The sequence below is a fragment of the Apis laboriosa genome, unplaced genomic scaffold (genome assembly GCF_014066325.1).
Source record: "Apis laboriosa isolate Shangri-la unplaced genomic scaffold, ASM1406632v1 scaffold30_cov140, whole genome shotgun sequence".
Lineage (NCBI taxonomy): Eukaryota > Metazoa > Arthropoda > Insecta > Hymenoptera > Apidae > Apis > Apis laboriosa.
This window is the reverse complement of record NW_025222776.1, coordinates 1196702-1216146: the sequence shown is the minus strand read 5'-3', so window position 1 is coordinate 1216146 and position 19445 is coordinate 1196702. Positions and strand designations below refer to the sequence as shown.

The 19445-nt window shown below is 26.2% G+C and overlaps 1 protein-coding gene across 3 annotated transcripts in view; it reads left to right on the top strand.

Annotated features, from left to right (window-relative positions):
• The first annotated feature begins 319 nt into the window (after positions 1-319).
• LOC122714530 (SAM and SH3 domain-containing protein 1-like) overlaps positions 320-19445 on the top strand; it is a 476950-nt gene continuing 457824 nt past the window's right edge. For all 3 annotated transcript variants that reach the window (XM_043935946.1, XM_043935949.1, XM_043935948.1), the window contains exon 1: positions 320-2394. In XM_043935946.1, the coding sequence (XP_043791881.1) occupies positions 1897-2394 (498 nt within the window). In that variant the 5' untranslated portion in view covers positions 320-1896. The remainder of the gene's footprint in view (positions 2395-19445) is intronic.

Here is a 19445-nt window from a genome sequence, read left to right as displayed (position 1 = left end):
ATTATAAAGCAAGATCTTCTCGACGACGATAGAGCTACTGTTTTTGCAGTATAATGTACCCTTGTCGAACTTGAGAAAGAACGCAAAGGGGAGAAAAGAAAGCAAAGAGAAGACGAAGGACGAAGCTGTTGCATCCTGGCGGCGCAGGAGCGCATCAACAGGATCTCGCTGAACCAAGTTGCTCCTGTTACCAGTAGTGGGGATGAGTGCAAGGTGGGGGTATCAGAGTGGGGGAACCGCACGAAGAGAAGACGAGTGGAGCTCCCTCTGGCGAATGTCTCGTGTCAGTCGAGCCGTGTGTCGCGTCGCGGTAGTGTTGTGTCGTGGTTGTGTGTTCGCGGTTGTCGTCGAATACTGATGACGCTTTGCTTACCACGATTATGAATGACGTGAATTCAGTGAAATCAAGTTTAACATATCATCCCCGATATGTTCTTAGAGAAGTGAAAAAAAGCAACGCGCGATAAAATTTTGCAGTCCGGTTTTATCGTTCCGTTTCGACCGCGTGCTTTCCATCGTATTGGTCTTTTCTCTTTCGGGGGAGTTTTCAAGGTTACGCTTTCAATACCGGCACGAACGATCCGGAGACCGTTGCTTCTGCCTGCGGTTTCGTTCGTCCTCTCTTTGTCACACGCATGTCGTTGTTGACGATTTGAAAACTTCGATTTAAAAACTTCGGTTGCCAATTACCATTCTGGTATAATAATTCGCTCCAAATTTTCATTCGGATTTGTATTCATTTTTTGCTATCTGTACTGTGTTTCTTATTTACTGTGCCGTCAATTTATCGTCGTTTATCGTTATTTATCGAATTGATCGAAAATAGTGAAATTTTGCCTACGAACTCAAGAATATTTCTCTATGAAAATCGACAAAAGTTTATATTTACGGTAAAGAGTGTTGGATTCGAAATTATTTGTTTCGTATAAGAAGAATCTTTCAAATCATAAACAAATACGTGTGTTGAAATTATAACAGTGTCAGAGAGAAAAAAAAGAGAAAAGTTTGTGATTACAATCATACCATTTATTTGACGTCTTCCGTGTGATAAGTGAATGCGCGGCAAAATCAAAACGTGCAAAGTTATTCCCATCCATTGTAAAAAAGTGCTCTGATTCATTCAAATTAAATTGTGAGACAAATGTAGTGAAGGAATGTTTATAGATAAAATATTCCTCATTACGTGTATGGATACGTGATATGTGAGTAGATTATTGCGAGCAATAACAATAATCGTAGCTGTAATTTAAAGTGGTTCGAGACGTGAGACACGTGCTCTAAATTCGATCGTGCTTAAAAGGATCGATCGGTTGATTTCTCTTCTACCCTACCATAACCCTACCCATAACCGAGTGCTTCGTAAAATAGATCGAGGCAGAGGAACGGAGTACAATTACCCGCGTTTTTCTTTCAACTGTTAACCGTGCACCAGAAACCGAGCGGTTTAAAAGCGTTCGAAAAGAAGATCGTATCGTCTCGTCGAACTAGTTCGATCGTCCGCGCCTCGTAATGAGCCAGGGCACTGCACGTTGAAGATCGAACGTGACCAGTGTCCCCTCCCCCCCTGCGTCGTTCATCGGTATTCTCCGAGGAGCCGTTAATCGAGGGTGCCGCCCATTACAAGAAAAACCAATCGGGCCCGCGATCGGTTCGCCCGGATTCAATATAGCGAATATCATACGTGACTTCGCCCTTTCGCGAGGATGTCGTCGATCCGCATTCTTTCGAAGATGTCGCGGTGCGTAGTTTCAACAAGACAGAGCGCGTAAGGGGGGGCCGAGACAAGGACAGACCGAGACCAGATCAGAGGGAAGGTGAAGGAGAGACACGTGTACACGAGAGAAGAGAGCGGCGGGGGCGTGATAAAGCCCTCGCACTCCTCGCGACCGAGCAGAAATGACGATGGCTAGCAATATCGTGGTCGAGTGGCTACGCTCGCTTCATTTAGGCCAATATTCGGAGTCGTTCATAGACAACGGCTACGACGACCTTGAGATATGCAAACAAATCGGCGATCCCGATCTCGACGCGATCGGTGTATTTAACCAGACCCATCGAGCACGATTGTTGCAATCGGTGAAGACTCTCAGGGAGGAGGGTGCAGCGAGCGTTTACTTCACCCTGGAAGAGAGTAATGATTGCCTGTGCGACAATGTTAGCTCGAAATCGTCGAGAACATCTTCTGAGAGACCGCTCAGCGATAAAGAGGCGCAACGGGCCTCGCCAACAGCCAGTTCCTCGAGCGGTGGTCAGGAATTAACCAAGTTCGCGGACGAGTACGAGGAGGGAAAGGCGGAGCTCGTCAGAATCCCAAGGATGCAGCTACGGATGCTGCTGCAGGAGAAGCTGAGGCACGACGGCATCAGGTTGGCTTGTCAACCTTACACAACACCGGTAAGTCGGCTTATTTTTATTTCTTTGTTTTTTTATTCCTTTTTTTTTTTCCTTTTTACTCTCCCGCTGAACGCAAATTTTCTCCATCGCTACCTGATTATTATGTTTAAGACAAAGTTAGTTATTTGCCCGTTATGATAAAAAATGCCGCGGAAAAATTTACGACCAGAAGCTGCGCGATATAAAATGAGTTACATAAAATTCATGGAACTTTATTATCGCTGCAAGTATCTCGTGAAATTTGCTTTGGTTCTTGCTTTTGAAATTTCTTTGAAATTTGTATTCCGTTTCTCTCTTCCTTCCCTCTTTTTTTTTTTTATTTTTATTCCAACCTGTCGTTGAGCATCGCGTACATTTATCGCAAAAATAATATTGCAATTTTTATAAGCATTCGTAAAGCATCATATAATTTTACGTTCGACTAGATTATTGTAATATATATTTATATGTCATAGCTTGTTGAAAATTGATAAACGAATATGATATTTCGATAAAAACGAATTTGATATTTTTAAATAGCAATAAATTATAAATTTTTCATTATTATATTTTGTATTTTAATTTTTCATCATTTCATAAATTTTAATTATAACGTAGAATATATATCCTTTATAATTAAATAGAAAAAATAAGTTTCAAATTATATTTACTTAAATTCGTGAGAATATAAGTTCATAAATTATTGTCCGTTACATTCAGAAAAATGTATGATTAATGATAATAACAAGATTTCAAGTCGAATTATCAGATTACGAAGTGACTGTACATGAATCAAAGATATTTTAAAGGCGAAGATAATGGAGAAAACTCGTAACCCTTTCAAGACACGCCTTGAGTGCAGATAATCCTCTGATTCATTATTCCGTTATGAATGTGAAGCATATTTTTGAAATCAAAGAATGCATATCAATCGTTATCATATATTTACAGATAACGATCAATTTCAATTAATTACTAAATACAACATATAATATTATCTTTAAAAAGTACAAGAATTATATTAATGCAAAATTTGACTAATAAATTCTTTGTTATTATGTTAATCCTTTCAAGATTGATTTTCTTTTAGGTCTTTTAAATAAATTTTTTTCTCTCGATTACTAATAATAAAAACATATTCTTCGTGATTTTTTTTTCAAAAGGATAAAATGCATTAAAATTTTTGTTATATGTAACGTTATTGCTATTATATTCTCTTTAATAATTCTTATATCGAATTAATAGGCTTATTATTATTTTCAGAATAAAAGATGAAAGAAAATTCACTAAACAATTGATGCAATTGAAAAAATAATATCATTTATATCAATGGTATTAATAAATTTCATTTATCATACTATATACAATATTACCAAAATTCACCCATTAAATGACAAACAGAAATTATTTTGCATTATTATTTAATAATATTATATAATTGTATATAATATAATTTAAAAATTACATGATTCGAATATCATCACATAGTGTTTTGGGTTGAAAAATATAAATTTTTACATAACTCTCGTATTGTAAGAGATATTGAAACTTGAACTGGATAACGTTAACGATATTCGATTACATCAGTGAAAGGAAAAATTTTACAAATATCAGATGTTATTTTTATTAAAATTTTTTCAAATCGAGATCAATATTCCGAAAATTTATATATGGATGTATATAGCGGATTTGTTCGAGTTATAATTTTCAATTATTATCGTTAATTGTCTAGAAATTTTCATTAAACATATGTCTATGAGTATTGATTTCTGGAATGATATATACATGTTTGTTGGAAAATTCGATATTTTCAAACTAATTATAGAATTATTAATATTCGTATTAATATCATTATTATTCTTATTATTATTTTATTTTACATTATATAAAATTTAAAAAATTTATTATAATCACAAAAGAAATCATATTAATTGTAATTTAAAAAATTATTTTAAAAACTTCTTTATTATTTTTTCACTTTTTTGAGAGAATGAATGTGTGTATGATCATGTAAAAGATATATCTTAGCTAATTTGAAAAATAATTTTTTCATAATTGTGAAAATGTGCGGTGTTTTTAAAGACTCTAAAGAATTCTTAAATAAATGAAAATTTAAGTGAGAATTTTGTATATATTTTTTAAATATATTATTTTCCATTAATATTATTCTTCTAACATATTTTATATAATAATTGTTAATATAAAATACAATTTTTATTGCGAAATATTCAAAAAAGAAAAATCAAACATATATATTTATAACAAAATAGAATCTAAATTTCAAATATAATTTTCGAATAATGCTATTTACAAAATTGGATTAAAAAAAATTTTTTTTTAAAAATAGGGATCCCATTCTTTTTTAATTGTCAAATTGCACAAATTTTTTAATATACATCTTACAAACAATTTTTAATTCCTAAATACTTAATTATTTTTGATTTCATTTCAATAATTAATATTAAGTACTCATTAAAATATTATTATATTATATATATATATCGTATAAATACGTTTAATTTTAAATTAAATTCCATTTCCATTGCTGTGATAAAGAAAGATTGTTTACATTGTTGCAAATATGGGACAGAATATAGTTCGGACAATAGAATATTCGGTTATTAGATTTTATTGTTATATTAATTCAACATAATTCAATTTTATTCATCAAAAAGATTAAAATTATTATTATTATTGGTTGATTTAATTAATTTAATCGATTGTTACTAATAATTTCTTCGCTTATTCTTTATAATTATATTATATTATTATTATATTCTTTATAATTAAATTGTCAATATTTTGGAAGATTTTTTTTCTTCTAAGACAATTTTTTTCCATTAATATTAATAGCAATTTCGTTTTACGCATTCATACTAAATTGAATTTTAAACCGGTATAAGAAAACACCAGAATTTAATATTGAAATGTATTCAATATTAATTTTAAATTAAATTCTCTTTCTTATTGTGGTAAGAAAAGGAATCAAATAATATAATTATTATAAATAATAATATATAATCCGAATAATGAAATGTTAGATTAATAGAACATTCGAATATTAAACTATTTGAATAATGGGGATTACTTCAATAATTCTATTTCCATTATTGTACTAAAGAAAGGCATCGAATATAGGCATATAATTCGGATAATATTGGGTTAATAGAATATTCGAATACCAGAGTATTCGTATAATAGAGATTCTATATGTCCGATTCTCTTTACATTGGTATGGTGAAGAAAGGTATCGAATATAGACATATAATTCGAATCCAATAGAATATTGGGTTATTAAAACATTCGAATACCAGAGTATTCGTAAAATTTTATTATACATTTGAATATTAATATCGGTATATTTGATTTTTTCCTCGACAAAATATCGCTCAGTTCTTCAATTCGGATCATTGTGTATTATAACGACGCGTTATGATTGTAACACGAATATAAAGCCTAGTCACATTACCGGTTCGAATGGCTTTAAATACGTCCGTGGTCGCTAATGATTCACACGGCTCGACGTCTTTCCAGTATCTGAATGCGTTAATTAACCGCACTACGAGATGAATGCAACTTGGAAAAATAGATGTCTGATATTGGTACATGGCTACGTTTTATTGCTTCAGTTGCTTCGTTCCTTGACACTGTCGCCAGAAAATAGAAGCATTTGAATTTTGCCAAAAAAAAAAAAAATATTTTTATTACTAAAATATATTATAAAAGAGCATTGACTATGTATATTATTTATGAAGAAATGACAATTTTTTGTATTATGTAAACTTTTTTAAAACAGAGTTAGTGACCAAATGAATTGAATTAAAGGAGGTGTTAAATTAATTTTTGATTAATTATTTGGTGAAATGGACTTGAAAGTTTGAAACGATGGAAGTAATTTTAGAGAATGAATTCATTAATCGTATAGTGTTGATATAAAATTGTATGTTAATAAAATTTGTATAATAAGAATGTGTCATGATGGAAATAAAAAAAAGTCATGTTATAATCTTAACCTATAAAAATAATTTAAATTTTTGAAAGTTATGAAGAAAAATTGAGAGAGAAGAAGAAGAATAAAAAAACTAAATTGAAATGAATGAATTTGATATCAAAGGGAATATTAAGATCCTTATTTTCAAAAATAATTTGAAATTTTCTAAACGTGAAGATCATTCTTTCAGCATTCTGTTCATAAAAATCACGAATGATATACTAAATTATAAGGAGTGGTAAATTAACAATCAACAGATTAAATGAAAATATTAGAAGACAAAAATAATATTTATTTTATGAATTATCTAAAAATCTTTTCTCATAATTTTATTCAACATTTATTTCTCTAAATAATCTTTCTAACTAAGAATTTACGCCAGCATATATCTTGCAAATTCTGTCACATACTATTTTTGGGCTGAAAGTTTTTGGCTTTTATATCAAAATCCTACAAATGTTCAATAAGAGATATATTTGTGATTTGAGGAAGTTTCATAGTAGGAACTCGAGCTAAAAGCAAACATCATATAGAGTCCAATAATAGTATCTTTGTATCATAATTGAGTTCTATACACAATGAAGTTGAATTATTTGTTTAAACGCTTTCGTTTCCAAGCTTTTAATATATATACGTGATCTTTTATTTCGCTGGTTTTACAATTTCGATGCTTAGCGCATTGATAAAGTTAACGTTTAAACAAACAGCCGTCGAATTTGAATGACAAAAGGCCAGCTTTTGCGGAGATTGTAAATTACACAGCAATTACGATTGCACCGCGGCCGAGAATTTACGAGCACGTACGTTTCGCATCCCCTATCGGTTTCAATTTTAATTCGATCCCATTGGGATGGATTAAGTGCTATTGCTGTTTCCAATATTATAATCTATTTTATGAGTTTCGACGGGGAAAAAATTTTTGGCAAAACTTATGCCCTAGATTTTATTATTAACAGATTGTAAAAAATTACGCTTTGCGCGAACTTGTTAGCTCGGCAAATTGGTAGCTCGTATCGCAATAGATAAATTAATTTTTAATAAAGTGATTTTTTTTATTATTATACTTGTATTTAATTAATTAATATGTAAGTGGTATAATAAATATAATGGTTTATATTATATATTTTTTTATAGTTACTCCGTGTAATTTCATTTTTATACATTTTTATAATGTAAAATTTGTTATTCGTTTCTGCACGAATATCATAATTTATATTTAAGTATACGTATAATATTAGTATGTATTTATTTCGAAACAAAATTAATTTTGCTTCTAGAGGAAGTTATGAAAATCAATTTGAAATTAATTTAGCAGTAATTATTAATATACAAATATATATGCAAAAATATTTAATATACGTCACGAATAGCATATATTATTTATACATATATTTTTTAACAGATAAAAAAAATGAAACATTTTTTAACAGAGAAAAAAAATATGTAAATTTTATTTTCAATTTTAAATTCTAAACATACAATATAAATATCATAAGCATTCAAAATTTAATATTAGAAGAATATACGAATAGTTATATATGATACGATAATTTCAAAAAATATATGAAGATTAATTTAAAAAAAATTTAATTTTTAAACATAGAAATAAATTTATTTCGTATTTTTTATAGTATTTATCGTACGATAAAGTATTTATAAATGATGGAGAAATAAATGCAATTATTTCACGAAGATTTATATCGAATATTCCTTTGTCAATGTATGATCGTCTAAATAAATGTTTCATACATCCGTAGAAATTAAATTGAACACTCTGAATTTCTTGGTATATTCCACGGTGCCAATCTGTCAATAAAACGTACATGTCCTACGGACAGAAATACGTTGTGAAAACTGAACCAACAAATCCTACGAAAAGTTATAACATTGTAATCATGCAGCAATGCATTTCCATAAAATGGAAACAGCGAATAACAGAAATGAAACAATGTACAAAAGTTATCAACAAAAAAAAAAGAAGAAGACGAATAAAAACAGGATTAAAAACAGAACGATATTTCTTCAAATATTTTTATGCATTTTACAGCATTTATCTCATTGTATGGAAAACTTTATTGTAAACTAATATAAAGAGAATATTGTGAAATAGATTAAGATAAGATTAAAATAAGTAATTGAGAAATCAGAAAAATCAGAGAAATCAGAAAATCAGAAAATCGTGAAAAATATTATGAAAAATTATTTTATATTAGAAAGTATTGTAAAATAATGTAAAGAGGATGTTTCGAGAAATAATGGTGATCGTAAAATAAATAAATTTGATATATGTTAAGAATTAAAGATATTGTATAGAATTATTCCAGAAAGAAACTTTAACATTAATTATAATATAAAGGAAATATTTATATATTTTATATATATAATATATATAATTATATATATTTTAAGAAATAGTACTGATTGTGAAATAAATATAATATTATAAAAGTGCTTCTGTTTTATTTTTAAATTATTTTTATATTATCTTATTATATAATAAGATAAATTTATAATTTATAATTTCTTGTTAATAGTTTATTCAATTTTTCGAATTATGATGACAAACGATTAAATTCTTCTAATAATATTCTTTCTAACAATATTTTTCTAACAATATATTTCTTGTATTATTTGTTGAATTTCTCAAAATATTGTTCTATCTCCTCTTAAATATTGTCATATTCAATAAACATTTATTCAATTAATTTATCCTATTTTTCTTTTAAATATTTTTCTAAAAATATCTTTTCAAAAGAATAATTCATCTAGTTATTAATTTTTTAGTTTCCTAAATAATTAATTTTAATAATAAGAAGCATCAAACTTATTATTTTTCACAGTAAAAGTATGTGAATATTAACATTACACGATTATGTCTATGATAATTAGTAATTAATATAATTTCAAAAATGGTGATGAAAAAAAGAAATGTTGTTTTTTAATACTTTGTAGTTGAGAAATATTAAAAAATCAAAAATATTATTTTAAAAAGAATTATAAATAAGTAATATAATGAATATTAGAAAACAATGTAAGAAATAGTAAATTATTTTATAATTTACAAAGAATTATTATAAAAAATTATATTAAAAATACGTACAGAAATATTAAAAAAAAATTTAAGAAAATTAAAAAAATAAAAAGTACTGCAAGAAATATTATTAAAATAAAGAGCAATATTATAAAATATATATGTAATAACCTAACGTAAATAATCAAACACGCGATGTCGTTTATATTAAATTTTTCTTTCTGGATGTGCTCACGCTTGCACGCAAATGATTGCAAAAGGGGAAGGAACGCAATAAAAATACCTGTTCTCTCTCAGAGCACGGTGGTCCGGTCGTCATCTGCTCCTTTTTCCTTCTCTCTTTATGCAGAGACTCGCATGTGGGCGTGCGTGCACTTGGAAGGTGTATCGACCTTCGACCAACTGATATTCATCCATACACCTCCGGTTTGGAAACATACTTTCCGTATTTATTGGCTCGAATCCGGAAGGTTCCGATTTGTTCGACGCCTCGGCCGTGTATATCTCGCCAATCAACATTCCAAGCATAGGGACTATGCTAGTCAATTACGGCACCCGCGATACAATCACCACCACTATGCGCCACTATCCGTTTGTTCAGCTGCTCTTTCATGCTACGGCTGGCAACTATGTCGTGGGTACCGCAAGGCAATTGAAGAAAATTTCGTTTTGAAAAAGGATATAAAAGTAACGTAATAAGATGTTATAAATGAAACGGTTCGAGTTACGAGGATATTGATGATAAAGATTTAGATAGAAGATTTTTTTTTTAATTTTGTTTTATATGGAAAGATATTGTGTGAGATTCGATATTTCTTTTTTTGGAGAAATTTTGATGGATTAATGTTATTTAATGTTAAATTTTGTTGTATTTTATATTGAAAAATACAAAATTTGTTAATAAATTTAGATTTGAAAAAAATTGTTAAGAAAAACGAAATGAACTTTTATTATCTAGGGAATGATAGAAATATTATTTTGTTTAGATTATTTTTCAATTAATAAATTATTTTGAAAGATACTTTAAATGAAGAAACTATAAGAACTATAGTTCGAAGATTTTTTCGAAATTCGAAAAATAAAATTAATTAGTCTATAATAAAATTATAAAATAATTTTTATTAATCATTAATATAAATTATTAATGAAAACAAAGAAGATAAATATTTAAGAAATATATAATATATAAATAAAATAAAAATAATTTCATGATTTTCAATAAATTATTATTGTTTATTTGAAAAAATAATAAAGGCTAAAAAAGATCATTTTATGTCACAAAATATAACAGAATATACATACATAATGTAATGATATTTCGAAATCATATCATATTGAAAGTTCTTTTATTCTTTTTAGATGAATTAGATGAATTATTAACAAATTTTCTTTTTAGATGAATTATTCAACATTTTTTATTCTTAATCAATTTTATCAATATCAATCGAAAGTCTTATTCCGAATATAATTAAGTTTGTTTATATATTAGATAAATAAAATTAAAATCAAATAAAAAAAATGTATTGTTTGTTGTATAACATAAAAAATATATATAAAAATCAATACTCTAATAATAATACTATATTTATTATATCTTATACTTTTAAACAAATTAAACATTTATTAAATTATTTATTTATTAAGACACATAAAAACACATATAAAAATAAATTTGTATATATAATTATTATATATAATATATAAAATAATTTCTAATTTCTAATATTATTTCTAATATTATATAGTTAAATATAGTTAAATAATTTCTAATATTATATAATCAATTGGTCAAAAAGTTGTTAAACGATGAAGTGAATGTAACGGATATAAAAAAATATCATGGAATCAGAATTACTCAGATCAAATAAAATGTAGTTTTAAAGAAAAATACCATTTCAAAACTACGAATCAGAAAAATTTGAAGAGGTTAAGTTATTGAAAAGCCAACAGAAATTAAATAACGCTACTAGAGTTTTGAATAAACTTTCATCGTATCATCTCATATCGAATTATGAATGTATATTGGATTTTAAATTAATTTTAATAAAAAAAAAAAAATAGTCCTTATGGATAATATCGAAACGATGCTTATAATTTCTCCATTTCTGAGAAATATAATTTTAATTATAACAAATAAAAATAATGTCCATGATACTTATATATACTTATATTACTTATTGTATTCTTATAAAACTAGACTTTCATATAATTCTTATTTTATTCTCATCATAGTTAGTATTATTTATAGATTTTGGGTTATCTTTATATCAAAAATAGACCCAAACTTTTAATTTTATTTATTTAATTTTTATTATATAATTAGTTATTATCGATTGTTTGTAAGTTGAATGGATCAAAAAGGATTCAGTGACCATTCAGAAATCAAACAACTCATTTTCTGAAAAATTTTTGAGTTTTAATTTCGAAATATATAATTAGTATATTAATTTTTATAATTATGATAAATATATAATTTTATAATATTTAAGTAAAAATCATTAGCATTGGTGGAATTGATCGATTCAATTTTTAATTATGAATATACATCCAAAATTACATATATATAATTTTTTTCTTTTTAAAAATTTTTCCAAAAGAGATACAAAGGATTAAAGAATTTTAATTAGACAATTCTGTTATAAATTACGATCTATTACAGAGAATAGGACAGAAAATGAGATATGATTATTACGCAGCAATTAACAATTATAATCGATGAACCATACAATTTAATGTGTTAACAAATATTAACATTATTAAAAGATATAATGTGCAGATAGACATCTATTATTTGTTTTATTAAATTCATTATTTTTGAACTTTTTTCTTTAGTTAACAAATTATACAGTAATTTACTTTTGCTCAAATATAACGAATGATATATTTGAAGAATTATAAATAAAATTATATTCTTTTAAGAAAAACTGACCAGATAATCAAACGTAAAATTAAGATGGATCTGAAATTTAACTCTAGAACTCCTGAGCTTCGATCCATCACGTAGGATTCTAGGATGACTTGAATCCATACTTTTTCTTATACATTTATTCTGAAAAAAATTGCTCTTTGGAAAATGTTTTCTAATGCTAAAATATGCTATATTTTATAATCAAGGCAGCATATATTTTTGCATTCAATATGAAATTGAATAAGATTAGATTGATTACGATAATTATAGAACTCGAATAAAATTGATTTCTTTAATATCTTTAATACATATTATAATATGAATGGTAAATTATAATATTAATTGAATGCTTTATGCATTTATAACAATTCTCTTTTACTTACTTTACTTTAATAAGCCATCATATTTTATATGATTGTAATAAATGTATATACAATAATTTTATAAAAATCTTTTGCAAAAAGGATATAATTTTAATTTAAAATTTTTCGAGCTTAGAAGTTTTAGGATTTCTAGGATTAAATATAAAATACAATATTTTGATTTTTTATTACAAATATTCGATAAGAAATATTATGTTCGAATTTTATACACACATATATACATAGAAAAATTTTTTTGAGTGCCAAATCATTCCCAAAAATTTTAAATACAATTTTGTTAAATTTTAAATACAATTTTCCATAGGAATTTATTTTATAATAGAATAATAGAGCAATATTGTAAACATTTTAAAACTTTGCTTTATTTCACATTATTACAGTTATTATAGTTATATTTATAAAAATGAAAAACGCATTAAAAGTGTTAATTTTATCTTTATAAAGTAATATTTCCCCAGAAAAAAATTCTATATTTCATAATGAAATGGACTATATTCCATTATACTATACATATTCATAGTTTCATTAAAAAAAAATTCGTTCAAGAAATTAAAAAATAAAAACTTCTTTAATTTTTAACGAAATTTTACAAGTATAATGGGATTATGGTATTTAATAGTTCAATGATTTTTTTTATTATCAAACATAACTCTATAATTATGTTTACGAGAATTTAATATTTTCTTTTCTAAAGTATCTTGTTTTGGAAAAAAATTCAAAATTTGCAAAATGATGCGATGCTGTAACTTTGAGAATTGATTTTACAATTTCGAGATATACAATTTTTTTCCTTTTTTTCCCAAAGAGTATTTATTTTCTCAAGAATTAAAATTCCAGCAAATTTTGATTTTTAAAATTCTTCAAGCATAAAACAATAGTTAAGTATTAATTAATTTTCACGTAAATTATTCTTTATCTTAGAATTATTAAGTTTTGAATTATAGGATTCGAAACTTTCTGAATAATCTGAATAATCTATTCCTACTTATACCTTACCTTTATTTCTCGTCGATAAAAGTATTTCTTCACAATACCATAGCCCCATTATACGTACACGCGAATTTCCATTTCATTCAGAATTAATAGATTCATTAATTAACATTAATAATTAATATTCATTAGACGAAATGATTCACGAAATAATTCGTCGAAATTTTTCGTTCAGATGAATTTCCTTATAGCGTAAAATTTTTTTCCTTTTGTAGCAATACGAGCAAAGAATAGATTCGATTGAACAATTACTTACTTGAAGTGTCATCTTAGATTGTTACGTGTAAGCAAGAGAAACAAAGCAACGATCGAGCAATTTACTAGTTTCAGGTATTCGACGAGGTAGGTAGTGCGACCGAGTTCGTAGTATAGCGTATAACTGGTACGCAGACCAGCGGTAATAGCGTTTAAATATTTGAGCAAATGTTCAATCGATATACCTATCCCTTAGCCAATCCCGTCACAGCTCTTTCTGAACCACCCGTTTCACGAGTTCCTTTCCTCTTTTCAACCCGTTCTACCTTGTAGGCGGCCGATCGAACACGTTTCCATGAAATATCAAACGTGGCGAATGAGATTCTCTTATTCGAAAAAGGGAGCAAAGAGAAAGGGTACGAATACGAGCAGACATTATATACTTTGGTACGATGAAAGTATTGCGTAATTGATCGAAGATAGATCGCGGTTAACGATTCCTTTCTATTATTCGAGAGAGAGAGAGAGAGAGGGGGGCGGGGAGGGGGGAGATGGTCGGTGTACTTTTGGTAAATGAGTGTCAATCTTGATTGCAAATATATGATTTCGCTTGTGCAAAGTTCGGTTTGACGAGCAATTTTCGTGTTATTTCTATTCTTACGGTATAAGGTATAAAGATAAAATTGTCCACGTAATTTGCGTTTGAATTAAGTTGGATATTAGTCATTACTAAATATAACTTTTTATTTTAATATTGATCCATTTACATTATTTTTAATTTTAAAAATATGTGGATTTTTCGTGAATTATTCTTTTTTCGTTTTTGAAGAATTACGATCGAATTTATATTGTTTTATTTAAAAGAAAAAAAAATTTTAAAGAATTCGTCAATTATAATTGACGATAGTTTATTTAAATCTTTGAACGTAGTTTATTATTTTAAAAAATATTTCAAATAATTTGATATAAATAATTTTTTAAGTAATGTTTTTTTAAAAACATAAGATCAACTTATTACTTATTAATGAAATCATTATGATTTATCACATTATATCTCACATATATCATTTTCTATAAAAAAATTTGTTTCCTACATTATTTGGTTGTTTATAATAAGAAAGTTGTTAATTTTGATAGTTTTATTTTATTTTGTATTGGAGATTTAATTCTATTTTACAAAATTTACAAATAATATTTATATCATTTAAATTTAAAAAATAAAAAAACTTAAGAAATTTGAGAAAATTTTACAGATTAAAACTTTTAATTTAATTTTTAAAGATCAAAATTTTTAAAATATAGAAAAAGCTGATAATATAAAAATATTCGTTGAAACTTATTTTTCAAGTTATAATTTAATTTTATACTAGACGAAGTGAGGAGGAGATAAATTGTTAATAGAATCATCTCGCTTTAATATCGTTACACTTCACCAAGTACAGAATTAAATTGCTCAACTGCTTAACTTGAAAAATAAGTTTCAACAGAAATTTTCACATACTAACTTCTATGTTTTATTTATCTAGAATCTTTTTTAAATTATCTTGTATATAAGCTAAAAAATTTATATAACAACTAATAGCTATATTAAACTTTATATTAAAAATTCGAATTAACTAGGAATCCAATAGTATCGTTTAAATGAGAACATTTAAAATACGATATCAAGGTTAAAGTTTCTGTTAGAATTTTAAAAGAAAAAATATATATATAGTAGCTCACTAAGATATTTGAACACTATTTTGAAACTCGGAGAAATTCACTTAATTCGAAAATTTCGATTTTAATGAAAGTAACAAGTATCAAACAATTTATTCTTCGACGAAAAATCTTTTTAAAGAAATGAAATCAACCCCTAAAGTTTCTTTTCATAAAATTCACAAAATTCCGAATTTTGCAATTTAAGATTTCTCTCCATCTCCCATAAGCATGACAAGCTTAAATATTCAAGAAATGAAAAATATTTTGAAAATTTGAATATTGATTTCTTAAAATGATATTTCGATTAAAAAAATAAAAATCGCTGATTCATTGTGCTCTTCTATGTATATAACAAAAAATTTTATTAAAAATAAAACATTGATATTTCATCGATAAAAAGTTATTGCGTGAGAGTATATATATTGTGATGAGAGCATATAAAGGAACATCTTCACTGTGCATATCACTTGAAGCATACTAGACTCGAGGTGTCTAGATCAAGAAAGTAATCAGGAAAATCTTGGATATTTGATAGGGCGTACTGTGCGTGTCTTAAATTTATGGTTTTCGTAGGAAGGCCCATTAATAATCTTTCGTTTCCTTCTACGTCCTCGCCTTCCCTCTTTCCGCCTCCGTTTCTTTCCGCGATTCAACGATAAGATTTCTTCTTCTTCTTGTTCTTCTTCTTCTTCTGCAACCCCCTTCTCATTTCTCTCTCCCCTTTTCTGTCGAAAGGAAGAAACATTGGCTCTCTCAGACACCTGCGAAAGGCCAAGTTTGGCCAAAACGTTAATGAAGTAGCATCGCTGCAAAACGATAATAAAGCACCGGCTGTGTTTCATTTTAAGCAACGTTGTCCCCTTCGCGCCTTAATGGTGCATAAAGAGAAAGTATTAAGCATCATATTGCCTTCCTGCTGCATGTATAGCCGCGTTTAATAGAGTTTTGTTTTAAACTTATCAGACACTGGATCTTCCCTTTTTATTTTGCGTCATAAAAAATAAAACGTAAAGCATAAATCGTTAATTTTTATTGAAATTTATTAGGATTTAATAGATTAAAATATGTTAAAATATAATAGAAATATAATTTGAAAAGTTACTTGTTATTTTTTTGTACGGTTGATTTTTGGATTATTAAAGAATAATTAATTTTTTTAATTTATTTCTTTTTTTCAAGATCATTTTTTTTATTATAATTTGTTGAAGTGGTAGCAATAAATTCGTTCTAATTTTGTCAGAAAAATTATTTCTCTACCAAACAAAAATATCCATAATGTTATGGATTTATATATTATTCAAAATTATCTGTGTGTATATAATAATATATGATTGAAAATTTGATTTTTTCTATATGAAAAATATCTACTTTATTGTTCATTATTTATGCACATTTCAATTATTTTCTTTTTTTATCTTTTAGCTGTTTTCTCAATCTTGTTAAACTAAAAATAAGATTTATTTACACAAAATGGGTTTCAAGAAACAATATAAAGAATAAATCATAGGTAAAAAAACATTAAGAATATTTATTTTCTTTCACATGTTAAAATGTTACAGAAATATTATATGTATTTTTTTCCGGAATGTATTTTTTTTGCATGTAAAGCAATTACATAAAAAAAGGAATTCATACAAGTGTTATAAGTTATTAAATTGTAATCAATTATATTGATTAACATATGATATAATTTATCTCATATGCAACAATAATAAATGTACAAAGATATATAGATTATATCAGATAAAAATAATTGAAAATCAAACATGAATTGTACTTGTATATTAAAGTAAATAAATAATTGGTTCTAATTATTTTCCAAAACTATGTATATAATTTAATCATGATCAAAATCATTTCATCACTGATTATTGAATTAATCACGATCTTTAATTATTACAATGATTATGATCATTTAACGAGCAGTAATTATGATTTTGCATTAATGAATTCATAATTTTCAATTAATCAGATTACATTTCGTTTAACTTTACTTATATCTATCGATATTGAATTATAATAAAAAAATAGAAGATGTAGAAAATAACATTTTAACAGTTTTAATTTATTCATCAATTATATATGTTTTTCGTCCTGCTTAAATTCAATCAAATATTCTTAAGACGAATATATTAGATTCGATAAAAAGAAAAAAATAGAAATTGAGATTCTGAGAAACGAGAAATTGAAGTATGATCAGCGATTCGAATCTCGAGTTTAGAGAGTTTCAAATCTTGATTAAAGCATCTGTAATTTAAATGTATAGATCTTGTTATTTTTCATATTGTTGAAAATAATTATGATAAATCTTGATAATAGAATAGATCATAGAGTGAAATTATAATACATTCGTTTTTTAAACGAGGCACACATTGTATTATATTCACTTTGTTATGCGTGTCTACGAGATTAATATTCAATACGTATTATCAAGGGGGACAAAATTGTTTCCTCATTCATAAATACAAGAATTTCCGATTACATGCTCTGATAATCAAGGATCAGGAAATCAATGTCTGTGCAATCGGGAGATCAGATAATTGGTGCCTGTATAATCGATCTCTAGATAACTGGCCTTCTGCTACCGCCTCGTTATAGTATATTATCCAATTAGCAAATAATTAATATGGCGTTTCATTTCGTGTTATTTAATTATCAAAGAAAGACACATAATGCGAAGTGTCATTTAAAATGATATTTATCAATGCATTTTCAGTAATATATTTCAGCGGATGTTTGAATATTAATTGTAATAAATAATAAATGCTCAGTAATAATGATAATAATGTAATCAATAATATTAGCTTAAATTATTTTTATTATTCGTATAAAAAATATTTTTCCAACAAAAAAAAAACATTTATTATTTCATAACATTCAGAGAGAGAGAGAGAGAGAGAGAGAGAGAGAGAGAGAGATTAATTCAAATTTAATATTAAATATTTTTGTATAAATATTTTTCTAGTAAAAAGGAATATTTGTTAATTTGTAATAGATTCATTATGACAAAATAAAAAAGAAATTTCAAGTTTAAATATTTTTTTAAATATTTTTCCAGTAGAAAAAAGAAACAATATTTGTTAATTCATAACAGATTCATCAAAGCAAAATGAGAGAGAGATTAATTTTAAATTTAATATTTTTCTAGCAAAAGAAAATGATATTCGTAAAAAAATCCATCGTAACAAAATGAAAGAAGAATCAGTTTTAAATATAATATCAAATATTTTTTACAAATATATTTATAACAAAAAAAAATCATTAATTTCTAATTTTGCAATATATTTATAATAACTATATTTTTATTAACTTCATTAATTTATCACATAACTTTGAATCAATTATAGTGAAAAGAGAAAGAGAGAAAAAAAGAAATTATTTCTAAATTTAATTTACATTTTCGAAAATATCAATAATTAAACTTTATATTAAATCAATAGAGTATTTTGATATCATATTAATTAAAATAAAATTTAAAATTTATTACCTATCGATATATTTTCAAATCCTTCGTCATTACTTCGTATATCATTAACTTATTCTTCAAAATTTATAAACTTTAAAAAGTTTATAAACTTCGATCGAAGTTTATATATAATCGAAACGTTACAGAAATCGAGAAAGATTAAATGATGTATGGAGATACAAAATCAAAAACAAAGACATTTTTAAAATTCCATACTTTTCGATTTATAAAAATATATTTCAAATTGTGCGTGATCGCAATTTTTGTTACGATATCACGCATTTTAAATTTATTTATATTCCAATGTAATTTAATTACACGATAAAACGTTCTTCTCCAAGGGAGCACGCTTATTGTTGGCTTTCAATGCACTTCTCATTGCCATTTTTTTTTCATCTTTTCTTCTT